Source organism: Penicillium canescens (genome assembly GCF_028828765.1).
Source record: "Penicillium canescens strain IBT 15451 chromosome Unknown utg000010l_segment0_segment0, whole genome shotgun sequence".
Taxonomy (NCBI): domain Eukaryota; kingdom Fungi; phylum Ascomycota; class Eurotiomycetes; order Eurotiales; family Aspergillaceae; genus Penicillium; species Penicillium canescens.
The window spans coordinates 2,227,104-2,248,534 of NW_026703972.1; the positions used below are offsets into that span (position 1 = coordinate 2,227,104).

The following is a 21,431-nucleotide window of genomic DNA, read 5'->3' on the forward strand; positions in this document are numbered from 1 at the left end:
CCACTCTGGTTATCCCTAGCTTTTCTCTCCTTGTGCTAAACAGTGATAGCAGTAGCAGTTATGTGCTACCTAACAAAAGATCTAGCTTCATGACTCTTTAATTATTTCCCTTCTCAACTATCTGGCGCGCGGGCGCATAGGTGGGTCAGGTCATTTTTCTTTGTTTCTTCTGTGACTTTTTACCCTTATTTTACTTTGTTCTTCATGTTGCGGAATTTCGATTCGCTGATCCTACGTTTCTAGTTTTTGTCATTTTTACTTTGTGTTTTTTATCTCTATTTGTCCTTAGTAGAATAAACGCGAATGAGATCAGACCTTTTACCCTTGAACGCCTTGATATCTGCAGATACTTCCTCCTTACTTTTACACCGCCCAGTTTGGGTCTACGGGGCGTACGACATACCGTACAGTCGCGGCCCTTATTGCCTTCTATATCAGAAACACCTGCATGCTCTTTCAAACGCTAATCACATGGTGGGCTAATCCAGATGTAGTTATTGAGTAAATGACAGGTTTTGTACATACCGCGTAATATTACTAGTTCGTTCAAGATACCAGTAGAAAAGATTCATGGTCCTAGAATAGAAGAGGAGAACTTCCATGAGGTTCCATGAAACCAGCCAACAAAGGCAGCGCTTGAATTGGCAATCTGTCAACAATTCTCCTTCTGCATTTCGCAGCTGCTTCAATAGAGCCTCGTGCTTCCCTGGGGTCCATCCAGGGTCAGGTTGATAGGCAAGGCTCGATAGTAAGGCATCTTTTCGTACCTCTGCCATACTGATCATTACGCTATGTTTTCGGACCTTACTAGACATCAGAGGTTCCTGACGAGTCGCCTTAGGCCCTTCGACTCGTACCGCTGACTCGAGCGTCTAAGACCAGGGTTCGGGAACAGAGTCGTGCCTAGTAGGAACACGCGGCGCTTGCCGATCTTCGTAATACTAGGCCTGATGAATCATGCGTAACCTATTGGCTGCCTCCGCTCAGTCTCCTCCACATCATGAATCCCCAACAATACTTACTTATATAACGTATTTCCCAAGCGAGCGCCGCACCCAAGCGAGCGCCGCACCCCACCTATTACATCTACTATTGTTATTCAATTTTTCCAACCAGAATTTGTATTCATTAAAATTGAAGCTATTCAGACCTCTCTGGGCACCGATTTCTCTTATGTCCAGGCGTTTTACAGAGACTGCATCGCTGTGGTCTCCTCTCATTGGTCGGATTAGGCGTCGGCGATGGGCTGCCAGCCTGGTTGAATTCCGCTTCATCCACCTGTTCTAGTCCACCAATGCGCTCTATAGCTTCTGATATAATAGAGCACTATTATTAGCTATTCGAGCCTTTGTACGCCGCTTTTTACGTGTTGTCTTCGCATTGGCGGCGAGTAAATCGGTAATTTGCTACTTCGCGATCGTGAAGCTATGTATGGCGAGCTGGCAGCCTTTCTCTATCTGGTCTAGAGCCTCTCCTAGACGTACTGGCTTATTAGAAGCAAGCTTCTTAATAGACGATGCCTGTCTCTTCGCTTCCTTGATAGTATGCGGCGTTTTCGGAGTCTAATTGCGGCTTGAATCGCTGCTATTGCTTAGTGGTCTTGGAGGGGTAGGTAGACGAATATCAAGCTTTGAAATGACGCGCTGTGGGTCGAATGTCTTGATACTAGCGCTGGCGAAGCTATTCACAATATTAGACTCTGTGAATGCTTTGATTCGGGCCGTTCTGTATGCTTCTAAGAAGTCATTTTTATCGACGCGGTGTATGCTAAGCCTTGTCTAGGACTCAACCACTTCACTATAAGCCCGCTTTAATACCCTAAAATAGCCAATATCGAGAGATTGTAAAAGGTGAGATGAATGCGCCGGCATATAGACCGTGATGATATTATTTTGGGCGCAGATTTCGTTAAATCAAGGCGTAAGATAGCTGCTATGTCCGTCGATAACGAGGAGACGATATACTCCTTTCGTACGGCTAATAGTCGATAGGATAAAGACTTTTTGAAGCTATTTAAGGCTTATAGAATCCGTAATCCATCCCTTTTCACTAACCGCAAAAAGCTAGGTCGCTGGTAGGTCTTTATCGCTAAACTATGCCTTCATAAAGACCTTGCCCTTAAAAATAACGTATGGCGGTAACGCGTACCCCGACGCGCCTATTGCTTCAATTGTCGTCACCTATTCGCTATTTCTAGGCTGTAAAAGGGATCTCCGACCGTAGGAGGTCCTCGTCACAACTTTTGTAGTAGCTGTAAGGCCGAGAGCGAAGCTAGTCTCTTCGAAATTGTAGATATCCTCCTCAAGGATGCCGTATTTCATGATCGTACTTTGAAGGAAGTTAAACCACGTTGTGACTATCTTCACGTCTTCGCATTGAGCTCGCCGGTAATCGTAGGATCGTGAGAACCGAGTAGATAGGCCGGGATGCCGTTAGATGTAATTGTAGACCTAGTTATTACCGACTGTTTTAGCTGGTTGAATTCCACGGCCCTCAAGCAGTAAATTGGCCGCCTCTCGTATAGTATTCGGCCGAGGAGCTGCTCCGCGTATATCCAATGAGACAATCCAATTATAAAGCGTCTCCTCTTCCAAAATGGTCAATTTATGGCTGTTGGCGCGGGTTTCTTCGCGACTTTTGACGCCTACTAGGCGGCGACGGAGCGTACGGTCGGGTACGTCGAAATCGCGTGCCAATTGACGCAAAGAGCTTTTTTTACCATTTTTTCGAGCTTCAATTGCTAAGAGGATCCTGCCCTCTTGTTCTATACGTTTTTCGGCTGATTCAGAAGGAATGGGTGGCATGGTGGGGGTTTAAAAAGAGAGAGTTGTATAAAACGCGAGAATGACGCGTGGGTGCGGCGCTCGCTTGGGTGCGGCGCTCGCTTGGGAAATACGTTATACTTTATGAAGTGGGACATTCGAAACATCCTACCACATATTTTTTACCCCGAGCGCCATGGCCTATCAGGCACACTCCCTTCCGTGGCATACGTTAGCGGCCAACTTTGAACAGAGAAGAGCGGGCAGGCACAAGTATTTCTGGCGTCGCTGAATAAAACCAGGGAAAGCAGATCATATATTTCACCGTTGCATTCGCCCGGGCGTTGACCGAGTTCTCCACCACGGAAGGCCGCAAGTACTCGCCAGCCATCAACGTGCGGACGAGCATCGAAGACGACGATGACGTTGTGAGCGAAACAGCTATCCAGCGTCTAAATGATCTCTTCTATCAAGTTAGAGGTGAGACACGAAAGGCTAAGACTCGCAATTTCGGGGCTGATAAGCCCCCATTTCCTCTGCCAGACTTTCGACCGGGAGCTATTCCACGGACTGGGCTGGAAACGTCATCCGAAGGGAGGAAGGAATCGCTGCCTACGAAGAACTGCAGAAAAAAACGAAACGCCGGCGCTCTGCTCGGTGCTGGAAAAATGTCGACTGGTGGCGTGGTCGCGCGGAGACGACCGACGTGTTGAGGATCTGGCTGATCTTGGGTGAAATGGAGACCTTGTTTAAGATCTCCCGATACGCTCTGGAGACAGTAAAGAGACTGTGGTCCTGGAATGACTATTATGACCAGTGCGGACTAAAGCAGCTGATGGGACGAACGGTGGACTTCTATGTTGCAATGAACGTGCTCTATGCACGCCAGAATGGTGCGCAGAGGGTGAGATTGCGTGGCAGTTGTATTTCGATGAGAATATGATGCAAATATATCAGCCTGAAAAAGAGCTCGGAAAATACCGAACTGGCTGGCTCTTTGGTGAACCTAGCGGGCCCCTGTCGACCGCAGAATTGCCTCCCGCCAAATAGGTGCTGATAAAAGTTTTTTTCGACGGAAAGACTACCGTTCCACGCCTATTTATAAGTCAATGCTATCGGAGGAAAAGAATTGTTATGCCCTTATGCCTTACTGCCCCTTAGAGCCAGGATATGCTTGGTCTATTCCGCAGTGGAGTTTTCTTTGGCTACGGCGCAATTATCGGCCACGGGGGCTGATCGTCTGCTACTCAGAACCCTCTCGCGGAACTCCACCAGTGCAGTCATCCGGGGTGTACTGTCGTTTTAGATACACAAAACTGCCTCAGTAAGAGTAAAGTCATTCAAAAAGGAGAGTCAGCTACCTAACGTACATCAGTGCTCACAGCAACTACCATTCGCAACTCCATTGCTATCCATTCTAGACTGCGACTGCGAATTTTACTCTCAAAGTCAAGGGTTCGGGAGTCAGATCAAGCTATTAAAGCACCTCTTAGGCCACGGATTCCTAGGCTATGTATGTTATTGCTGCTGCAGTCAATCTGAACCTCCTACCTAGCAAAGTCGTAGAGGATACTCATGGACTAGGCGAGCTAGGTAGCTTCCATCAGAAGGTTCCGAGTTCGACAGAAACGGCGTTTGCGGAATGCTTGCTTCTTCTTTTGAGCAGAACCAAGACCTACTTCAGGGAACAATGAGAAGAAATCAGCAACGTGCAAAGTCGACTACGGAAAAGAAGTGGCAAGAGACAGAAACAGCTCGGGGGTTAAAAAGCGTGAAAGCGGTTGGATCCTGCGAGGGGAGTTACACACGGATTGTTACAAATCAAATAGCAGAGGGTAACGTAGTTCACCAGTGAGCTGCGCACCACTAGTGAGCTGCGCAGTCCAGAACACATAGTAAATGCGATAAATTACAACTTAATATCTCAACAACCCTAGTCTACAGGAATCTTTCCTTGAGCCTAAATACTCTCTATGTAGTGTCTAGCAAATTACCTGAGCTTAAGGAGTTTCTCTGTCATAATTATCAAAATATATTAATATCGAGCTTTTGCGTTCGTAATTTTCGGTAAATTTGGAAATGATAATCACCTAGCCTTTCGATGTCCTTGAAATTGATATACAGTACTAATAAGTCTTATCGATTGTTATCGGTAGGTAACTAGATAGAACAAGTGTGCGGTTGTTAAGATATAAATGTAACATATATCGCATTTACTATGTGTTCCGGACTGCGCAGCTCACTAGTGGTGCGCAGCTCACTGGTGAATTACGTTATGGAGGGGTACTGCCTATGCTGGGATTTTGATTGCATTACGCTGTCCTTTGTATTTATTGAAATAGACTAAGCTATGTGTCTTGTTCTACGGGGCTCTTTTTGTAAGGCATCCCACGGGGTTTTCCTGGGGAGCAGTTAACAGAGAAAGTCGGCTACACACATATACACACTGTCCTTCTCGCTGCGTCGAAGTAATATGCAAGGACATTGGCCATCCCTTCATAAAACGACGGCCTCGCATTTATTTGGTAGTTGCGGTGGATAGGTAAGGCGTGGGCAGACCGGCCTCGGCGGCGGCCTCCTGGGCCGCCTTCTCAAAGTTGCGCGCCCTATCAGGCTCTCCCTCTGCCGCGCATGCGAGGGCTTTTGCCATGTGTTTTTCCTTAGCGACCGTGCACATTTGCTGGACAACATTAGTGGGTAGGGAAGGCATGGACAGACCGGCTTTAGCGGCGGCCTCCTGGGCCTCCTTCTCAAAGTTGCGCGCCCTATCAGGATATTCCTCTGCTGCGGCTACCAGGGCCTTTGCCATGCTTTTTTCCATAACGACCTTCCACATTTCCTTGACAACGTCAGTGGATAAGGAATACTTGGAAAGGCCGGCCTCGGCGGCGGCCGTCTGGGCCCTCTCGAGGGCCCAGCCCGCGAAACGAGGCTCTCCCTTTGCGGCCCAGTCCATGGCTTCTGCTATGCTTTTTCCTCAGCGACCGTGCACATTTGCTTGATAGTTTCAGTGGATAGGGAAGGCTTGGACAGACCGGCCTCGGCGGCGGCCTCCTGGGCCTCCTCCTCGAGCTGGCGCGCCATACGAAGGTTTCCCTCTGCCGCGTATGTCCGTGCTTCTGCCATTCTTTTTCCTTAGCGACCGTGTACATTTGCTTGACAACGTCGGCGGATAGGTAAGGCTTGGACAGACCGGCTTCAGCGGCGGCATTCTGGGCCTCCTCCTCAAATTCGCGCGCCCTATCAGGGTCTCCCTCTCTCGCGGATGCACATGCTTCTGCCATTCTTTTTTTCTTAGCGACCGTGTACATTTTCTTGACACGGCGGGTCGATAGGGAAGGCTCGGACAGACCAGCTTCGGCGGCGGCATTCTGGGCCTCCTCCTCAAATTCGCGCGCCCTATCAGGGTCTCCCTCTCTCGCGGATGCCAGGGCTTTTGCCATGCTTTTCTTGCTAACGACCTTCCACATTTTCTTGACAACGTCAGTGGGTAGGGAAGGCTCGGACAGGCCAGCTTCGGCGGCGGCCTTCTGGGCCTTCTGGAGGGCCCAGCCAGCGTGACGAGGCTCTCCCTTTACAGCCCATGCCAGGGCTTTTGCCATGCCGTTTTCCACTTGGGCGGCTGACATTTTTTTTTTTTTTTTTTTCTTGATGCCGATGAAGGCGAGGCGGTATATCCTGAATGTGACTGTTCTCAGCAGAGAACAGATAATTGAGAAGATCATGTATAGAATTCTGCAATTAGTTATTAGAATGTGTAGTGCGACCAGGGGGCTCCAAGGAAACAAAAATAGCTCACTGGTACGATTTGGACTTTGATGACAGAATCGGGCCTAAGGGCCTTTTTCGGCACGGCTACTCCGGTCCCCACGGTAGGTGGATAGTATAACAAGTGAGCATGCGCAAATGGTAGCCGCGGGACAAGTACAACGCTATTCCTACTATTAGAGGCTTCTTTGACGTATTAACAGCCGGATATAATCTACTTTCAGGTACTAGCACTAATTACGAGCAATGTCGGTGCGATCTAATAGGGTGTGCAAGAATAAGCCTGAATTATTCTTGGAGCACTTGTGTAATTCATTCTGCTGATAGCGTCTAAGACAGTGTAGGGCGTCTTACGGAGTCGGACAAGGGTTGGCGATCTGGTGGTGGAGACTTTCGCGGTTCACTTTAGGCCCCTGGCCTTGTAATTGTCCGATTTCGACTTTGTCAGTTTTCTTTCCGCTTTACGTTATTACTTTTCGTATTTCACTTTTTATCTACTCTCTATATCCTATTTCTTTTTTTACCTCTCCGGTTTCTTTCTGTTTTAATATCTTGCTTATTTTTCCCTTTTGTACTAAGATTTTTTATTTTCTGTATTGAGTTATTTATCTTTCCGCTTACTAGTATGGTATCTAACATTATAGAGTATTTCCTAAACTAGCGCCACAACCCGCAACACAGTAAATGTGATAAATTTCAGATTTATATCTAACAAGCATGATCTATCTGGACTGCGACAATGCCAGTCCATTGGCGGCAGGGTGAGGCCCAAGGCCCGTCTATGGGCGATGTTGCAGTCTAGTTCTATCGCCATCATGGCTTTGTAAACATATGCTGATTAGGTGATATCTAGCCTTCTTAGCAAGGTTAGAGAATTTTTAAACCTTGGTAACTAGTAGCTGAATCACAGTTTTACTTAGATTCTCACCAGCATGTGCTCTATAAAGATGCTGGAACACAAAAAGAACTTCACAATAATTCCAATCCTGATCAAGGAAGTAACCTGTGATAGCCATGAATGCTTACTGCAAGGATGATGTCCAGCAATCAAGGGCCATTGAAGGGCGACTCCTATCTGGAAGCTTTCTAAGAATCTCCTTCCGGTTACTTTTGACTGTAGAGTCAAGATAACGCCGCATACCACGCGGAGATGGGATATTGACCTTGCTTGGGGCTTGCTGAATAACCTCCACTATATCCTTGAACAGCGTATGCTCAATGATTCGGAAGGGTCGGTCAGTGGCAGAGATGAAGTCTAGATTATATAAGAATAACATACCATCTGTTTTAGCAGTTGATCAACCCTCTGGGTAGGCTTCCGAGTACAGGGGCCTGCCTTCATATGTGCATTCATTGGCGATGACTCAGGACGGCGATATCTTGGATGAACAAGGGTACAGAGACATGTTGTACACATAACCTTTGGCTTGCCTGTCTTCTCGTGCGCAACCTGATTGAAGTTATCCCAGATGTTTTTCCCCGTCCCAACGGATAGGGTCTTGTATATCGGGCTTTGATCCAAACTCCGTAGTTAGCCACCAGCTTACAAAGCTCTTCCGGGATTCATCCATCTCGCTACTAGGCTTAGAGGAATAGAGGACCCAGTACTGCTGAAGAGGGAGGCAAACACGAAGAAGCGAGGGAGGTGCAGTCAGAGATGAAACTTGTGACACAGAGGTCAATAGAGTCTGGCTGCCAATAAGATTGGAAATGTCATCTGAATGAAGTAGGTCAGAACTCACACCTAGATCTGAATCAGCGTAGGAGTACTGGGACTGAGATGCCTGTTAGTATTGTACTTGATCACGGGTTACCTAGAAACAGGGTTTAAAAGAAAGAGAGAGAAACGTACATATAGGATGGGCTGAGAATATCAGGGGTATGTCATGACTCGCGGGCGCGTTTTCGACATACCTCGAACTTTCAATAGCGATGATTGGCTGTTACTAATCACTAGTGCGGATAATCGAGCATTCAGAGAAAATGAAATCACCAAGTCCGCAACATCAGAGCTTCCGACCGGGATTTTTTCATACTGTTGTGAAAAAAATATACTTTAAAAACTTAATATATCTTGAAGATAGCTCGGACAATTTCTTTCATGTCGGGCTTATTAGATTTGACCGAGAAACAGCGACTTTAATCATCCATACTTAGTTCACCTAGAATATCATGTACCGCTGCATAGAGTAAATATTGTAGTGGTGGAACCCGTGACAGTAGCGTATTCGTGGCCTGAGGTATCACAAATGCTTCAGGAAGCTTTCTTGCAGTCTTCTCCTTCGAGAGAGAGCATCCTAGCATCATCAATATAACTACAGTTTTTCCACCAGGTTCTTCATTCATGATATAGCTTCAAGATCAGAACTTTAGTCGCTTCCTGAGACTCCTCCCTATGCCTACGGTGGGCATGGGAGTGGTTGGTTGTCTTCTTTCTATTGATATCGACCCGTCTGCTATATCAGACTGCCATCGAGCCATCCCCATTTCAATATTATTTTTATGGTAAAGTACCATGGAACAAAAAGACTCACCTGTGTCCTCCAATAAGATTTGAAAATAAGATTGATGCTACAAGCAATGATAAGGGAGATAAATATTTCATTGAGCAATAGGATAAATAATCGATATTATGGTCAGGACCGAACATCTGTCTTTTGTTCTGAAAAATAAATTGATAAGCTGTATAAGAGGCACATAACTACCTCATAAGTAGATGATTTATACTAGTGCGGATATCCGCAAAATATCCTCATATGTTATCCCCAATTTGCGGATATGGTATTGAGCCTAATATCCAGTGGAGAGGATATGCCGCAGTCTATCTAGTGTAATAATCATCGTTTACGTCGTCCTGCTACAGCCTCATTTTTATCAATTACAATACGTACGTCATCAAGAAGAATGCCTCAGTCAGTATTTCTATCTTAAGCTTAAACTATCCGAAGCCTCACACAGTGTATGCTTTGACACACTACGAAGTTATCACGGAGTACATAAGTACTTTGGTGGAACGTCAAGCTTACAGAGCCCGGTGGGTCGGATCCTTATACCAGAGTATTTTACGCTGTTTCAATAGCTTTTTCGACGTTTGAAATCAAATAGACACTTTCTCATCTTGAGGATCTCGGAGCTGCTGTGTACCTATGACGGAACTATAACCCCCGGACAGGCTGCGCTGCCTTGTTCAGAGATCAATGGTATACTACAGTATGCCGAGCTTCCTAACCCCAAGATTGATGAGAACTGGAATGAGCTCATTGCAGACAGGTACTCAATATATCGCCGATCAAAGTACACCTCCTGTTTGTTTCTATAGGTCGATATTTTCGCTTAGAAGACTCTGAAGTATCACTGCTCAACCAAGACTCCGACCTTCTAGCACTGACGAAGATGCCTATCAATGAGCGGATATCAAAACAAGGATTCTACGTTGGCCCCGACGTACTGTATAGTCACCACTGCTTGAATGCGCTCTTTTCGGGGATCCAAACAAGATGGCGCGCCTAAAAATAGCCTTCTTTCCGCCCCCACTTTGCAAGTAGAACGATAGGATCTATAATTAGTACGTAGAACTAGGGTCCGTTTTATTTTTAGTTTTCTTTGTTTTCCGTTTTGGTGCCTAAGGGCATTTCCCTTAGGACTAGCCCCGCCCCTTTATCCCTAAGACACATTTAGACATTCCACTGTGCTCATTCTTATCTTTGAGAAACATTTAAAACCGTTTGAACCCTAATTAGCTGTCTCATAGACACAACATGGATCATTTGCAAAACAACACGGATCAACTGCGAGCACTGTACAGCGAGGCGAGCAGTCAAGCCGCCTTAGGAAACGCCAGAGCTGCTCGCGACGCTGTGGCAAAGGCCCAGCAGCTCGCGCGACGGACCCTTCCTGAGGTCTCGGAAACTTGGAAAGTGCAGGTATTGACGGAACAAGCCAGGTTCCTCTTCCGGGACGGATCCTTCGTTCTTGCTGGCCGCGTTATGACACAAGCTCAATCGTACTGGAGATCAGAGCTCGGAATCGCTATGCCCGCGTTCTCCGCGGAAGAACAAGCCCAAATTCAGAGGACACCTTTCGAGGGCGGACTTTCCCGAGAGGATGTTGTCAACAAAAGAGGGTCGAAATGTTACTAGTGCGCCCGAGGAATATTCAGCACCCCCTCTGCCTGATGATCGTTAAGGCTCTCAACGACCTTACTAAGCTCATCCCCTATTTATTCTGCACTTTCTATAGTATATAAAAAACACACTCTCAAGTACTCAATTGGCTATGCCCGTACTAGTCCGTACTGTAACGACCACGTTCCGACAGATGTTGTTGGCCGCTTAGCTAAGCGGGCGGTGGTTGTTGAAGATAATTGTATAACGTATTCGGCATGCGAGCTGGCCGGGTAAGCGAGCTGGCCACCCACCCAAAAACACCTCATGTAATTAGACCGTCTTTATTCAACCACCCACCATGCCACCAATTCGCTCTCAAAGCTCTCAAAAACGTACTGAGCAAGAGGGTAGGAACTTGTTAGCTATTGAAGCCATTCAGAAACAAGAAATTAGCTCTTTACGCAAGGCTGCAGAGCTTTTTGATGTCCCCCGCTCTACGCTCTCGGCGCGTCTTAGTGGTATCACCTACCGCGCCGAAACACGCGCTAACAGCCATAAATTGACTGTTTTCGAGGAGGAATCGCTATATAATTGGATCATCTCACTAGATGATCGTGGAGCTGCTCCTCGGCCGAGTACTGTACGAGAGGTAGCGAATTTACTACTGGAAGCGCGTGGATCTACTCCACCCATTACGGTCGGCGAAAAACGGGTCAAAAACTTCGTCAATCGATATCCTGAGCTCTCTACTCGATTCTCTAGGGCTTACGACTACCGGCGAGCTCAATGCGAAGACGAAAAGGCGATTTCAACGTGGTTTAACTTCGTGAGGTCTACGATCGAGAAGTACGGTATTCTAGACGATGATATCTACAATTTCGATGAAACCGGCTTCGCCCTCGGTCTTACAGCTACCGCAAAGGTTGTGACGAGAAGAACCTACGGTCGGAGAGCTGTTTTACAACCTGGAAACCGCGAATGGGTGACTGCAATTGAAGCTATAAGCGCGGCAGGGTGGGCGCTACCGCCATGCGTTATCTTTAAGGGCAAGGTCTTTATGGAGGCCTGGTTTAAGGATACCAACTTGCCGTGGGATTGGCGCTTCGAAGTCAGCAAGAATGGATGGACAACCGATGAAATAGGCCTCGCATGGCTTCAAAAGCACTTTATTCCATTGACTACTAGCCGGACGAAGGGAAGGTATCGTCTCCTAGTCCTCGACGGCCACGGCAGCCATCTTACGCCTAAGTTCGACGATATCTGCTCAAAAAATAGGATTATACCGATCTGTATGCCGGCGCATTCATCTCATATCTTACAGCCTCTCGATATCGGCTGTTTTGGGGTGTTAAAGCGGGCATACGGGAAGCTAGTTGAGTCGCAGGTAAAGCTTGGTGTCTGTCGAATCGATAAAAACGACTTTCTTACGGCTTATCCTGCTGCTCGAAATGAAGCATTTAAGCAAGACACTATTCTGAATAGCTTCGCAGCTGCTGGTATCGCCCCTTTTAACCCGGATCGCGTGGTTTCGAAGCTTTCTATACGCCTACATACCCCACCTCCTCCGAGCCGTGGAAGCGATTCGAGCCTCAATTTTACCCCGAAAACTCCGTATACAGCGAAGGATGTACGGCGACAAGCATCATCTATTAAGAAAATGCTACAAGACAACCCATCGCGGGTAGAGGCAGCCTTTGAGCAGATCGTAAAAGGCTGCCATTTAGCTATCCATGGCGCTACTATTATGCGTCAGGAAAATAGCGAATTACGGGCTGCCAATGCGAAGACTACCCGAAAGAAGCAGCGTACAAGGAAGCGAATAGCTCACGAAGGTGGCATGACTGTTTTGGAGGCTTTATCGATGGTTTCAGGACAAGAAATAGCTGATGAAGCAGGATCAGCTAGAGAAGGAGGGTCTTCGCCAACACCTACTCAGCCTCCTCAGAGAGCAAGGCAGCGGTGTAGCCTTTGTAAAAATGTAGGACATAAGAGAAATAGGTGCCCAGAGAGGTCTGAATAGCTTCAGTTTCAATTATAAGATGTTGTGGTGCTGAAATGTACAATTTAATGCTAGTAATAATTGGTGGGTGGCCAGCTCGCTTACCTGGCCAGCTCGCATGCCGAATACGTTATGTCTCGACACAATGACTCTGGGTGCAATTGAGGCGGTCGGTCCATGTGGACATCAATTTCACGAAACATGCATAAGCGAATGGCTGATGTGCCGGAACGCATGTCCACTTTGTCGCAAGGAATGGCTTTAAGGATTGACTTAAGATAGAAATACTGGCTGAGGTATTATTCTTCATGACATATGTATTGTAATAAAGGTGAAGCTGTAACACGACGACGTAAACGATGGTTATTACTATATATAGACTGCAGCATATCCTCTCATATAGAATTCAATGCTGGTTGCATTTCAGGTCTGACCGCGCGCCCGTGTTATCTCTTAGGCTAATGCCTGATCACGTGGACTGGTAGAACTGGAGAGTCAAAGTACAATCTTTGGAGCACCAAGAACTTTAGCAAAATGGCTAGAGCTGCTCGCGACGCGCTGATTGTGAGTAAGCGTTGCTTCTCGGCTTATATTGACACTTACGAGATGAGAACAACGACCGTCGTGCGTATGATACTGCAGGCACCCTCGTGGGATAAGGCTTAGGATTCATCTGACCATGCCTAAAAAGATAAAGAGAATCATGCAATATATGGGATACTGCACAAAGAAATACCTCTCACTCCCCATAAATGATTCTCATAGATAAGAATGAGCACAGTGGAATGTCTAAATGTGCCTTGCGGATAAAGGGGTGGGGCTAGCGCCTAAGGGGAACTTATTTTTGGACTACGAATAGAAGGAAGTGGGACGTGCACCAATAGGATTTTACTTCTCGCTCTACAAAGTCACACTGTATTATTAACCTAAATTAGATGTTGTCGAACGTGAGAAGCAGGAGATAGCCCAAGCTGGGCCCGTATCCCAAGGTTAAAGTTTCGGCCAAATCACTGACAATAAAGTGATCGCAACTTTCCCATTACTCTTTAGTTTATCATTTGAGCCACCTACGGTGACTTAACTTTGTGACCAGGCTCTTACCATGTTCGAATTTAGAGGACCATTGGCTATGTGTGACACATCTTTGTCCTATAGCTTCGCCATTCAGCGAGACTAACTCAGTTGACACTTGCATCGAAGTCTCGATGATCGATTACCTCTATCACACGAGCGACATGATAAGGACACACAGAGACGACCACGACGATACCCTCGCTTAACCTCTCGAAATATAGCTTCTGTAGCCCATTCAGGTCCCTCGTCCGCAAAAATAGCGTCAAGGAGGGGTTGGCTGTCCAGAAGCCTCTCCAAATATGATCTATAGCCTTTACCTAACTTTGCAGCCACAGTGATTGCTTCATACAACTCGCTCCAGTCAACATTAGTATTGATGACTCTTTCAAAAAGCAAGTGGAGGATAGGCTCCCTAAGATTCGTCCTACTCATACATGCAAGCCATATCGCGCTGTCATGAGTATTTTCTTCCACGTAATCACTCGCATCCTTTGCCAATAACAACTCGACAACTTGTAGGTTTCCTCTTTCTGCGGCGGCAGCGAGCGGACTCCTGAAGTCGTCGCTTACGCCGTATAGGGAGTTCACGCTGGCCAAGTTGGCTAGAAGCAATTTCACAATGTCGATATGGTTGTGCCAGGAGGCCGCAGTGAGGGCGGTTCCGTAGGGGTCACTTGTTTCATCAATATCTGCCCCGTTTTCCAATAGAAGATTGACGATTTCGATGTGGCCCTTTGCTGCCGCGGCTTGAAGTGGCATTCCAACGTTATCATCACCGACGTTGATATCGGCTCCTTTACGGAGGAGAAGAGTAACTATACCTCCAAACCCAAGCCATGAAGCTGTTACCAGAGGGCTATACTCATGGGCTGGATGTACGTTGGCCTTGTTCTCTAGCAGTAGGTTTACCAAGGTCTGATTGCCTAACAGTATCGCAATCTGCAGCGGTGTAATACCAATCCCAAACTGAGGACAGAATGGGTCGTCACCCAAATCGTCTTTACTATTTGGCCCCGGATAAGTGCAGTCGTTGGGTGACGAAGAATCGGTTTGGAAAGCTTTGTGGTGAAGATACCAGCCAATTTCCTCGTTGCACGTGTCGACATCAGCTCCTTCATCGAGTAGTGCGTGTGCTGTATGGTGATCTTCGCTCCGAATCGCATCTAGCAACTTAGCGTTTAGTAACTCAACGTCGAGACGTTTTGGGACCTTGGTGTGTCTCGAGGTACGCCTCATTATCGATGAAGGGTGCTTTGATAAATACGTCTCGGCTTACGGTCAGATGTTTACGCGCGAAGCTAATGTACCATATGCATACAGCGGTAATTCTGAGCCGCGCTGTAATAAGCACAGGTTTTTCGCATAAAATTAATTGGGTTAAAAATAGGGTGTAGCTGTAGTCAGATGCCCGAAAGGAAACAAAACGGAAAACAAAGAAAATTAAAAATAAAACAGACCCTAGTTGTACGTGCTAATTATGGATCATATCGTTCTAGCAATAATTTTCTCGTAGATTCTTTCGCACAGCGTATTCCCGAAGCACACATGATCATCGATGGCGACATTAAAAAATAAACTCTACTGAACTTGAGAAGTTCCTGGAGACGGTTGTTTACGAGCAGCGGTGTTTGCGGCTATGAGCCCCGATCGTTTTCTGAAGTTTTCCGTCCCTTAGAACCTAGGGTTTACTTACACATCTTGCTACCGAGCTCGATATTCGGCATCGTTGCGAGAGCTTTCTGATGGTTTCATCTTCCAGAATAAATAGAAGAAATAGAATAAAGACACACTAACCTTGAACTCCCTAGCCGTAATTCTGAGTTGGCATACGGTAATATGACTATGGTTAAACGACTACAGCCGAATGACTAGGGCAGTTATATGACTACCTTAGTAATATTACCCTGGTTATAAAACCATAGTCATATGACGGATCTAGTGATATGACTATAGTCATATTACGGACCTAGTATTATGACCATCGTTGTATAACCAGGTTGGGTATTTCACTATAGTCATATTACCATGTTAGTCATTTGACGGGCGTAGTCATATGACTATGGTAATATTACTTGTCTGGTTATGCGACCCTAGTCATATCACTGTAGTTATCTAACCATTTAGTCATATTACTCTAGTAATATCACTGTAGTTATATAACCTGTCTAGCGATATTACTGTGGTCATATTACTCTAGTCATATTACTCTAGTCATATTACTGCAGTCATCTTACTATGGTAATATTACTAGGTTTTGCAGCTTCGTTCATAAGTCTCTGATACATCGTTCTTACGTAGCCTTCCCCGCCTCATGGCAACGTCCCTTTGCGTTACTTGAAAGAATAGCTCCAACGGTAGACGCGGGACAACGTCGCGAGGTCCACCAAACGAGCCCCGGAGCTAATGCGGCTTGGTCCTTACGGGCCGTATGATGATCACGTAGCACAACGGTATAGCAGGTATTAGGACAAGAGCCGCAGAATCGAGATAGGGAGACGTCCGATCTCCCTGGGCAGGATATCCGGAACTTTCCCACAGCTTTCTGACGCGCCAAACGCGCTCACTGCTATTGTCTCGGGGTCACGCCGGCTTCCGATGCGTGTGCCACCTTTCGCTCATGACTTAGTTTTTTTTTCTCGAGACTTCTTCTTTTTCGGCGTTGATCGCGCTCTTCACGTTCACGTTGATCATCTATCGCTTGCTTTACAAGGTTAAAGCTCGCCTCTGTCTTTCTTGTGATGGGGTTTCTCGAAAGGAGTAATAGCCCATTGTTACGGAACAATGCCAACTTAGTTCCCTTATTACCCCACTCCGGTATAAATTTCGGCCTTTGGCTGTGAGAGTAGATGTATTTATAATGGTCCTCCTCAAGCGATTTAATAAGCTGCTGTATTTCAGCGTCGTCCTTCAGACGTCGAGTTGTCACTCGGCCAGTACGGGTGATGACCCCGCCTTGAACCTCTACCTTCAAGATGTCGCATTCGTGCTCTATTCTCAAGATGTCGCATTCGTGCTCTATTCTTCGTTTTTTGTTAGGCACATTTTCCTCCGATGTAATAAACTCTTGCTCTTGTTCGTCCCGTTCTTGTTCGTCGCGTTCTTGTTCATTGCGTTCTTGTTCGTCGCTATCGGGACGGCGCTTATGCCCCGTCCCTGTCGCGAGGCTCTGGTCTCTTGGGCCTGGATTGCGGTCTTGGTTTAGACTTTGGGGGCTAACCTTCGATCTTAGACTCGAGTACGACCTCGGAATGGGCCCAGGACCCGCGCGAGGCATATGTATAGTGGCCTCGGGGTTTTGCAGCATTTGCGGCATTTGCTGATTGAACGAGTCGTCAGAATCTGTTCGCAGATTTCCTGTACTATACGGCTCGGCCAGGGCACCGACTAAGCCTTCCATGGGCTCAGGCTGTTCATTGACCTGCGCGACGCCAATGGTGTCATTATCTCGTACTATCCCGTTGGATGCATTCATCGCCGTGTGGTGGATTGGTGTCTCATTTACGGACATAATTGGATAGCGCGGATCAAATGTGTGCGCAGACTGCGGCGTGGTAACTGGTGGGTGTGCATCGAGGGTCCCGTCGTTGGCTTGCTGTCCTTCTTGGTTTCTAGAGGAAGTATGAGATGCCGTAGCCCCCGTAGCCCCATGTTCAGTCTCTGTGTCGATGGATTCAACGGGACCGCTAGTTCCGAGAGGTTTAGTACCTTCCACCTGAGAATACACTGTCGTTTGCTGCGTTGAAATAGGCGTACAAAGCTCCTGGCTACTATCCACCCGTTTGTGAAGAACGGTATTACCTTGGTTCAAGCCGCTAGCAAGACTTCCTACTACGTGCTCTACCGAAGGCGTTCCCGGTGGCCCCGTATCGTTCGTCTCCTGCTCTGGGTTGTGTTCTTGGTCCTGAGCAATAGGCGACAAGCTAGTGACTAGTAAAGCACCTTCGCTCTCAGCACTAGCTTGATGTGTATACGGATTGCTTCTGCCGAGCTCCCGGGGTGGGCTTGGGCTCTTAGGAATGGGACAGTGAGAATCCACGTTCCGGTTATCGAGCGAAGTATTCATGGCCTCTGTCGCAGCAGAAGGCTGGGAGATGGGCTTCAAAGTCCTATTCAGTACGTCATTCTCCTCATTCAGTGTCTCGAGGGTTCCCGCCACTGATAGACCATCGACGGTGCCCTCTCTGGGGCGTTCAGGGATGTTGGCATGGTTTGGTCCTTCAATTCCAGGCGGTTCTTTGTCTTCGAACAGTCCTAATTGGCTCTTCCATCGAATACTATGAGGTGTCGTTGGTTCGTTGTTCTCCATGGTCATCTGATTTGGAAGGGCTTGGTCCTCTACGACATGAGGGTATGGTTGATCACGTGTTAAAGTGGGCGCAGGGCTATGGGTGCACCCTTCGAAATCAGGAGTCTGTCCCCCGGATTTCCGAGTGTGGGAATAATGTGATACTGAGCGGGGCGTATCGTTACCCGAGCTATGGCTAATATCCAGTCGTGGCAATGTGGGCTTCGTCATCGCCGAGAGACGACTTTGCCAAGGCTCGTGAGCCCCAGAACGACTTTGCTCCCGTTGCACTAAATAATCCTGCGTGTTTTCACCTTCTTCGATCATACGGAGGGACCCATTGCCAGGGTTATGGTTATGTGACTCATTAAGGGGGTCCACGAACGTATCACCCGCTGCGCAAGGCAGGGAGCGCTTCTCCCTCAAGGCCAAGCTCGAGCCGTCAAGCGGGTAGTCTTGCGTTCCGGGATCGCCTTGAGGATGTGTATTAACTAGCACCACATCGTTGAACGGATAGAGATGATGGGCTGCCGCTTCTTCCATGGCAAGCGGTGGAGGACTCAAGTTGCGGACTGCGGCCTTTCCCTTATCATTTGTTGGAGGGTCGGTAATGGGACGTGGCGGTGAAAGGTTCTCCTCGATTACTTCAGAGGCGGTTGGTGGGCTCACAATACTGGTTTGGCATGGAGACTGCTTGGTAGGGGTTGCTTCCTGGGCGGCTTCCAGGTGGGTAGAGGAATTTCCTTGGACGTCGGCCAGGGCTGAGGTCTGGGAAGTTGATTCATATGGGGCAGTCACCCCTCTATCGCTTTTTGTAGCACTCAGTGGTGAGGCATCACTGCGCTGAACGGAGTGAGGCCTAGTTGGCCTGGCTTGGTTGGAATCTGGCTGCTTGGGGGTATTATTGGGGGTTTGCGACAGGGCGCCTGCCTGCATAGGCAGTGAATCATTCGATCCATTGGAATAGGTAGCCCTGGAACCAGGAACAAACCCTTCCGTGCGTATAGCGATTCCTGGGTCAACATCATCTGTTTCCATATCACCTGTATACTCCAGTTCCCGGGAGCTTAGCCATTGCTTCCGCGATTCACCTTCTTTCCCATCATCTTCCCAGATTGGATGATGTCGTTTGCCTTCTATGGTGCTGAGACTTTCGGTATCCGGGACTAAAGGTCTAGGTGAATGAATGTTCGTTCCGTCCGTTGATTGGTTGTCGCAATTGCGATCTCCGCTATCGCTTAGGCTTGTGACCTCATCGACCGAGTGAGCGGGCCATGCCAAGGTGGACAAGGAAATGGGGAGAGAAGGGGGTTCCTCTCCGAATGGGAAAGGGAGAATTGACGTGAAATCCCTCGTGGAACTGGGAACCACTGTCACTGTGAAGGAGTGCGGATCATTGCTGGCTCTGTTTCTGAGGGTGAGAGCCCTCGAAGTAGACCACTGACTATCGCGACCAGCAATCCGCCCGGATCTTCTGTTGTTACGCTGTACGGCCTGTGATTTCGAAACTGTGCTCATTTTTCTTACAACCGTTCTACCCATTTTACCGTGTATCAAACGTGGACGGCTATTAGCAAGGGCAAGCTTTATCCCCTGCTGTTCAACGGACTTATCGTTTCGTGATACCAACTTCTTGTCTTCTTGTGTAGTGCTCAGTTTTTTAGAAAACGATTTCACTTTTAAGTTGCGTGTGTTCTGGGCTAAATGGAATCTTCTCCATTTCGAACCGTTTCTTCCATACCTGCCGAATTTGATCGGGAGCCGTCGTCGAGAAGATCCTTCCGCGTTGTGATCTTGACCTACCCACGGAACCAGTTCACCACCTACTATTTGGTTACCACTGGGATCCATCATTCCTGCTGCGTCTTCCATGGCACCAGTCTCCGCGCTTGGGCTCAGTGCTAAATCTCCTTGCCCTCTGATGGCAACTTCATTTCCCGAAGGCGGAGAAGAGGTCATGGGATAATCTATCTGCCTCCACGTAACTGGTGTAACTGGTGTATGATAGGACTCTGGGGTGCTAGGCTCCTGCTGTACATAAGATGCAATGTCTGTAGTGCGTTCTGACCCTTGTGGAAGCGCCTGTCCTTCGCTCGGCCTTGATAAAGTGGATTGTGATTCGTTATTGCCTTTCAACTGTGAATTGTCTGATTGCGCCAATAGAGCAGGCTCTTGTCCAGATACACTGGTCATCTTGCTCGTTAGACTGACTTCACCGTGGGCCTGTGAATATCGCTCGTCATCACCTTGCGGACCCGTTGAAAGGGCCTCTGTGCCACCCATTGTCACGTTTCCGTCAGAGTCGACGGCGGCTGCGTCTTCTGGAGGATGATACCCGGTGCCAACGCTGGGTATTACCACCATGCTAGCGTCGCTATGATGGGATGATGCGAGAAGGCTCATCGGATATTCCAAACGCGGTGGTGCGTTCGTATGATGCGCATCTGGCATCGGGACATCCGGCGAAGACTCCGGCTCTGGTTGGAAGTGGGATGGAAGTTCTGTAGTGCTCGCTGGGTCTGGGGATAGCTCCTGTCCGTCACTCAACCTAGGTAAATGGGACCGTGACTCATTCGAGTGGGACAAGGGAAGAGGCTTTTCTGCCGCATTGGGCGCACTTGGGATATTTGGGCTTTCATCGTCCCCTATGTTAGGCCTGTCTGGCCCTAGGACTTGACAGAGACCTCCAAGGGAGTTGAAATCTAACCCTTGAACTGCAGGAACGGCTGTGGATCGACTCAAGATCTGACATATTTGATTTACGCTCTCTTGGAATCTCACCCTTTCCTCATTCGATAGATACTCTAGAACACCCGGCGTGGTGCTTGACACTGCTCTTGAATTGATTGTCGATGGCATTCGCTCCACGTTATCTTGCGTACCTGGTAGAATGGCCTGTGTGCCACTCCTTGTCATGGTACCGTTAGCATTGAGGGTATTCCATACTGCCTCCTCTCTCGGATGATCTCCATCACCAGCGCTCGGTGGTACCTCTCCCCTCTCCATTAAAGCGACACTATTATGGGAGGACGCGGTAGGACTCGTCAGAAATTCTAACAACTTTGGTACTTTTGCCTTATGCGTATCAGTGACTCCGGAGCCCGACGGTGATTCCGGCTCCTGTTGTCTTATAGGAATCTCAGTCTCTCCTTGATTTCGAAATTGATCTCCAGTTTCTTCGACAGAACGTTCAGTAGAATCAACCACATCGCCGGTCCTACTAGGAGTACCCACCGTACTCTGCACTTGTCCCTCGCTCGTCCATTGTCCCTGCGTGACACGTATATTTTGACTATGTGTTGGCGTCGGAGTGAGAGCGGTAGAGATAATAACAGGAATATCCTGTATAGCTAGGGAAATACAATGGATGTACTAGGCGATTGGCGCAACGGAATCAAAAAGGGGAACTACCCAAAAATGATGAGATCAAAAGAGTG

The 21,431-nt window shown here is 47.8% G+C and overlaps 6 protein-coding genes across 6 annotated transcripts; 1 reads left to right on the forward strand and 5 right to left on the reverse strand.

The window, feature by feature from the left end:
• Positions 1-3,182: 3,182 nt before the first annotated feature.
• On the forward strand, positions 3,183-3,812 carry N7446_012428 (uncharacterized protein; the record flags this gene model as incomplete). The annotated part of the gene is made up of 3 exons (XM_058521170.1): positions 3,183-3,190; positions 3,306-3,666; positions 3,720-3,812. The coding sequence occupies 3 exons, from the start codon at positions 3,183-3,185 to the stop codon at positions 3,810-3,812; spliced, it is 462 nt and encodes a 153-aa protein (XP_058366536.1).
• A 1,468-nt stretch (positions 3,813-5,280) lies between these two features.
• N7446_012429 (uncharacterized protein) lies at positions 5,281-5,718 on the reverse strand (the record flags this gene model as incomplete). Its single annotated transcript, XM_058521171.1, has 1 exon — positions 5,281-5,718. One exon carries the CDS (start codon positions 5,716-5,718, stop codon positions 5,281-5,283), a length of 438 nt encoding a protein of 145 aa, XP_058366537.1.
• Positions 5,719-5,726: 8 nt separating this feature from the next.
• Positions 5,727-6,391, reverse strand: N7446_012430 (uncharacterized protein; the record flags this gene model as incomplete). The annotated part of the gene is made up of 2 exons (XM_058521172.1): positions 5,727-5,834; positions 5,906-6,391. 2 exons carry the CDS (start codon positions 6,389-6,391, stop codon positions 5,727-5,729), a joined length of 594 nt encoding a protein of 197 aa, XP_058366538.1.
• A 1,331-nt stretch (positions 6,392-7,722) lies between these two features.
• Positions 7,723-8,245, reverse strand: N7446_012431 (uncharacterized protein; the record flags this gene model as incomplete). The annotated part of the gene is made up of 3 exons (XM_058521173.1): positions 7,723-7,785; positions 7,810-8,028; positions 8,078-8,245. Coding segments are annotated over 3 exons (450 nt in total), but the record flags the coding sequence as incomplete, so codon positions are not given.
• A 5,568-nt stretch (positions 8,246-13,813) lies between these two features.
• N7446_012432 (ankyrin repeat domain-containing protein) lies at positions 13,814-14,945 on the reverse strand (the record flags this gene model as incomplete). The annotated part of the gene is made up of 2 exons (XM_058521174.1): positions 13,814-13,986; positions 14,144-14,945. 2 exons carry the CDS (start codon positions 14,943-14,945, stop codon positions 13,814-13,816), a joined length of 975 nt encoding a protein of 324 aa, XP_058366540.1.
• Positions 14,946-16,396: 1,451 nt separating this feature from the next.
• On the reverse strand, positions 16,397-21,259 carry N7446_012433 (uncharacterized protein; the record flags this gene model as incomplete). The annotated part of the gene is made up of 3 exons (XM_058521175.1): positions 16,397-16,410; positions 16,515-21,170; positions 21,229-21,259. 3 exons carry the CDS (start codon positions 21,257-21,259, stop codon positions 16,397-16,399), a joined length of 4,701 nt encoding a protein of 1,566 aa, XP_058366541.1.
• Positions 21,260-21,431: the final 172 nt, after the last annotated feature.